Source organism: Daktulosphaira vitifoliae, unplaced genomic scaffold (assembly GCF_025091365.1).
Source record: "Daktulosphaira vitifoliae isolate Bord-2020 unplaced genomic scaffold, ASM2509136v1 Scaffold_1, whole genome shotgun sequence".
In the NCBI taxonomy this organism is placed as follows: Eukaryota; Metazoa; Arthropoda; class Insecta; order Hemiptera; family Phylloxeridae; genus Daktulosphaira; species Daktulosphaira vitifoliae.
The window spans coordinates 40,730,273-40,734,252 of NW_026099572.1; the positions used below are offsets into that span (position 1 = coordinate 40,730,273).

The 3,980-nt window shown below is 28.2% G+C and overlaps 1 protein-coding gene across 1 annotated transcript in view; it reads right to left on the reverse strand.

Moving 5' to 3' along the window:
• Positions 1 to 2,451: 2,451 nt before the first annotated feature.
• Positions 2,452 to 3,980, reverse strand: part of LOC126894706 (splicing factor ESS-2 homolog) — a 5,196-nt gene continuing 3,667 nt past the window's right edge. Inside the window, exons 5-6 of the mRNA XM_050665907.1 lie at positions 2,964 to 3,592; positions 2,452 to 2,900 (exon numbers count right to left, since the gene is read on the reverse strand). Coding sequence (XP_050521864.1) covers positions 2,594 to 2,900; positions 2,964 to 3,592 — 936 coding nt within the window. The 3' untranslated portion in view covers positions 2,452 to 2,593. The remainder of the gene's footprint in view (positions 2,901 to 2,963; positions 3,593 to 3,980) is intronic.

Consider the following 3,980-nt stretch of genomic DNA (forward strand, 5'->3'; position numbering starts at 1 on the left):
ATGCCGAATGAAAGATGTATATAAATACTACTTCTCATGAAAAAATTGTATTGATCCATAAATTTTTTAAAAAGTTATAGCATTTTAAAGTTAAAAATGTAAAATACAAAATCGAAAATTTTCACACAAAAATAGCATTTGGTAACCATTTTCACCTAGAAAACAAAATAAAGTCCGAATTTTTTTTTTAATATTATAGTATATTACATAAGATTTAATTTAAAATATATATATATAAGTGTCAGTATTTTCGGAACATTTTCAAAAATTAAGTTGAAAAAATTCTACTTTCTATATGCATTTTTATGTTTTGAAACCTCCCTGTATTAAGGGAAATGGTTCGATTTAAAAAAAAAAGTATGTCGAATGAAAGAGGTATATAAATATAATTTCATACAAAAAAATTGTATTGATCCATACATTTTTCAAAAAGTTATAACATTTTAAAGGTAAAAATGTAAAATATAAAATCGAGAATTTTAACACAAAAATATCATTTGGTAGCCATTTTCACCACGAAGACAAGTCCAGAGGTCAAATTTCTTTTTTTCATAATAAATTATATTATATTAGCTTTAATTTAAGATATATATAAAATTATTAGTATTTCCGGAACACTTTCAAAAGTTAAGTTGAAAAAGTTAATTTTTTGTGAAAAAGTTGTCATTTTAAATCCACCCCTGTGAGCAGGTAAAGGGTCAAATTTATAAAAAAAAAATACACCAAATAATAGGTAAAGACATCAAGTATCTATAAAAAAAAAAAATATATATTGATTTGTNAAATATACCAAACGAAAGGTAATGATATTACACATCTATATAAAAAATAATTATATTGATATGTTCATTTTTGAAAAAGTTAAGGCAGTTTTAAGTAAAAAAAATTGAGAACATTTCGAAAATTAGCGATTTTTAAATTTGTAATTTTTTTGGAGGTTTCCCCCATTTACGGGGAACGAAGGAAATTTTTTCAATTTTTGAGGGTAATGTCTTCGACTAGATACGATTTGTGATCTTTAGACGTATCGTTGAAAGAAATCGGTTGGGTGAGAGCTGAGAAAAAGTAGTAACAGACACAAAAAAAATAAAATAAAAATAAAAAAAAAAACACATCATAGTAAAATTAATACCTTCTCAGCTTCGCATCGAACCTAATAAACTTATGTAGCTAAAGACAACCCTAATAATTTTATTCAAGAAACACAGTAATTCAGTCATTGTCATGCTCATGATCATACAAAACTACCTAAGTTAATTAATTTATTTTTCATTTTGATTTACTATAGAACAATTTTTAGGTATTACTTTACTGATCATTTGGTTACGCTAAGCCCGATCATAGCTATTTTGGAAGGCCCAAGCGGCTATCGTCATATGTCCACCTTTTCAGTCCGCGCCTGATTATTACCAATTTTAAATGCACGTAAAAAAACGTTTTTTTTTAATGGGTTCTAATTTATTTATTAAACCAACCTGATGAGGATTTTAAACTATCATACCATTTTCAAGAGTAAATCTTATCATAAAATAGAAAAGTTTAGGAAAAAGTAGAAAAATCTGTGTATGGTAATTATTAGTGATGGGAAATATCGAATAGTAACTATCGAACTATTCGATAGTTACACAATATATTCGATTAGTTTTTAAACTATTCGATAGTTTATGTTAAAAACACACTATTCGGTTGTATAAAAACAATTCGAATAGTTATTCGATAGTTTTTTAAAATATTTGAATATGCCCATCACTAGTAATTATAGATTTGGAGAAAGTGCATGATAGAGTACTGAAAGAGGTTTTAAAGTGTGTATTAATTAGAAAAGGAGTCCCGAATAGGTACATTAATATAATATAGGATATGTATGGTGGCACTTGTATCAGGGTAAGAGTGTAGGAGTAACAAAAGGTTTTAGGGTAAGAGTAGGAGTACACCAAGATTCTGCTTTAAGCTACTTATTTTCTATAGTGATGGATGAAATTACTAGAGAAATACAAGGAGAGGTGCCGTGATGCATGTTGTTTGTTGACGATATAGTATTAATATATATGAATAAATATAATAGGAATAAGGAGAATAAATAGAATTTATAGAATTGGGAGAAAATTAATCAAAGGCTATAGGTGTAGAGATCAGTTCTTGAAGAATAGGGATTAAGAATAAGTAGGAGTAAAACAGAGTATATACAGGACGAGTTTGACAAAGGAGAACACGATTTAGATGAAATGAGGAGATCAGTGACAATAGATAGGACGTGATAGCAGAGGTGGAAAGTTTTAAGTATTTAGGATCAGTTAATCAAAAGAGCGGCGGTATTGACGAGGATTTAAGACACAGGATTAAGTCCGAATGGTTGAAGTGAAAAGAAGCGTCGGGTAAGTTATGTGAAAAAAGAATTTCAATAAGGATTAAAAAGGTAAGTTCTTTAAGACTGTAGTGAGTTACATTAAATAAAATTAAACAGTATATTTTGTAGTTTTTAGTTTTACATAATTATACATAATATTATACAGATTATATAGAAAAACATATAATATTTATTTATAAATGGATAATATTATTTTATTAAATAAAAATTAATTTACATATTTACTTAAAAAAAGTCAACAGCTCTAGAGCGTTTAGTAACGTTTATATTTAATAAGTTGTCAGTTAAGTTTTTAGGTATTTCATACAAATTTTTTTGACGTGTTGGAGTAGATTTTTTCAGATCACTTTTCAATGCAGATATTGCTGGTGAACGAGTAGGAGTAGATTGTGGTGATGGACTGTAAGATGCTCTCAGTGCATTATCTTTCCTTCTATCATTACTATAACGGTTGAAAACTAAACGTTGAGCAGCAGGTGACATATTATTTAGTCTATCTAAAGGACTAGTCATTAAATGTGATGGTGAAGGTCTACATAAACATAAAAAGCAAATTATTTAGATATATTAGTAGAATAAAATTAAAAATACATACGTGGATAATTGTTTTCTTGCTGTTTCTAGGGCTTTAATTTTTTTATTTCTATGGCCTTCACTAGCTTTTTCAGCAAGAGCATGAGCTAACCGTTCTCGTTTAGGTTGTTCAGGTATTTTAAAAGTCGGACCAGAATTATTAGGAGTTAAAGGTGTATCACTTCCATCTAAACGAAAAGGTGTACCCTCGATTTCTCCCCAGGTCATTAAAGGAGTTTGGTTTACACCAGGAGCAGGAGAGGGAGTTTTGACAAAACCATATCCATTCACTTTTGGAGTAATTGAAGTTAGTTCCTTTCCATCTACTCCTATTTTTCCATCTAACTGTCTAGTTTGCATATGAGCCAAACTACATAATTGTTGTTTGTAATGTTGTTCATTAAATGGATTCAGACGAAGTCTTGTGTTAGAATGATCAATTTTTTGACGTTTTGATGCCATACTTATAAGTTCATCTTTTGTTAATTGAACTCCATCAGGTACATACATTATATAATTTTTATTTTTAAATGTCCATGAATCTAAATTAAATGGTCTTTCTTTTTCTACAGCTTGATCTTCAATTGATGGTACTTGTAAATTATCAACCATATCTAACGCTTTTTTCTCGCCTTCAAATAACCAAGCATTCTATAAGGATAAATAATTTATATATATAAGCAAAATTTATATAAAAAAACCCAGCACAGGGGGGCCGTGGCACAGTGGTGACGTGGTATAGATGGATCAAGTATAATGATATCTGACAGTGATTAAAATCACTATCAAAAAAAAACGCTTCGATGCAAATCTTTAGATACTGTTTAATTTTAAAAAATTGGTGGACTATTCCAAAAGCTACATTTTCTGCTAGTTCATTATTAATATCCTAATTAAGATAAAGTATGTAGAATGAAAAAGGGATTATTAAAAAATATTATTTCTCATAAAAAAATAATGTTGATCCATACACTTTTCAATATGTCATAGCATTATAAAGTTAAAAATGTAAAAAATAAAATCGAGAATTTTCACACAA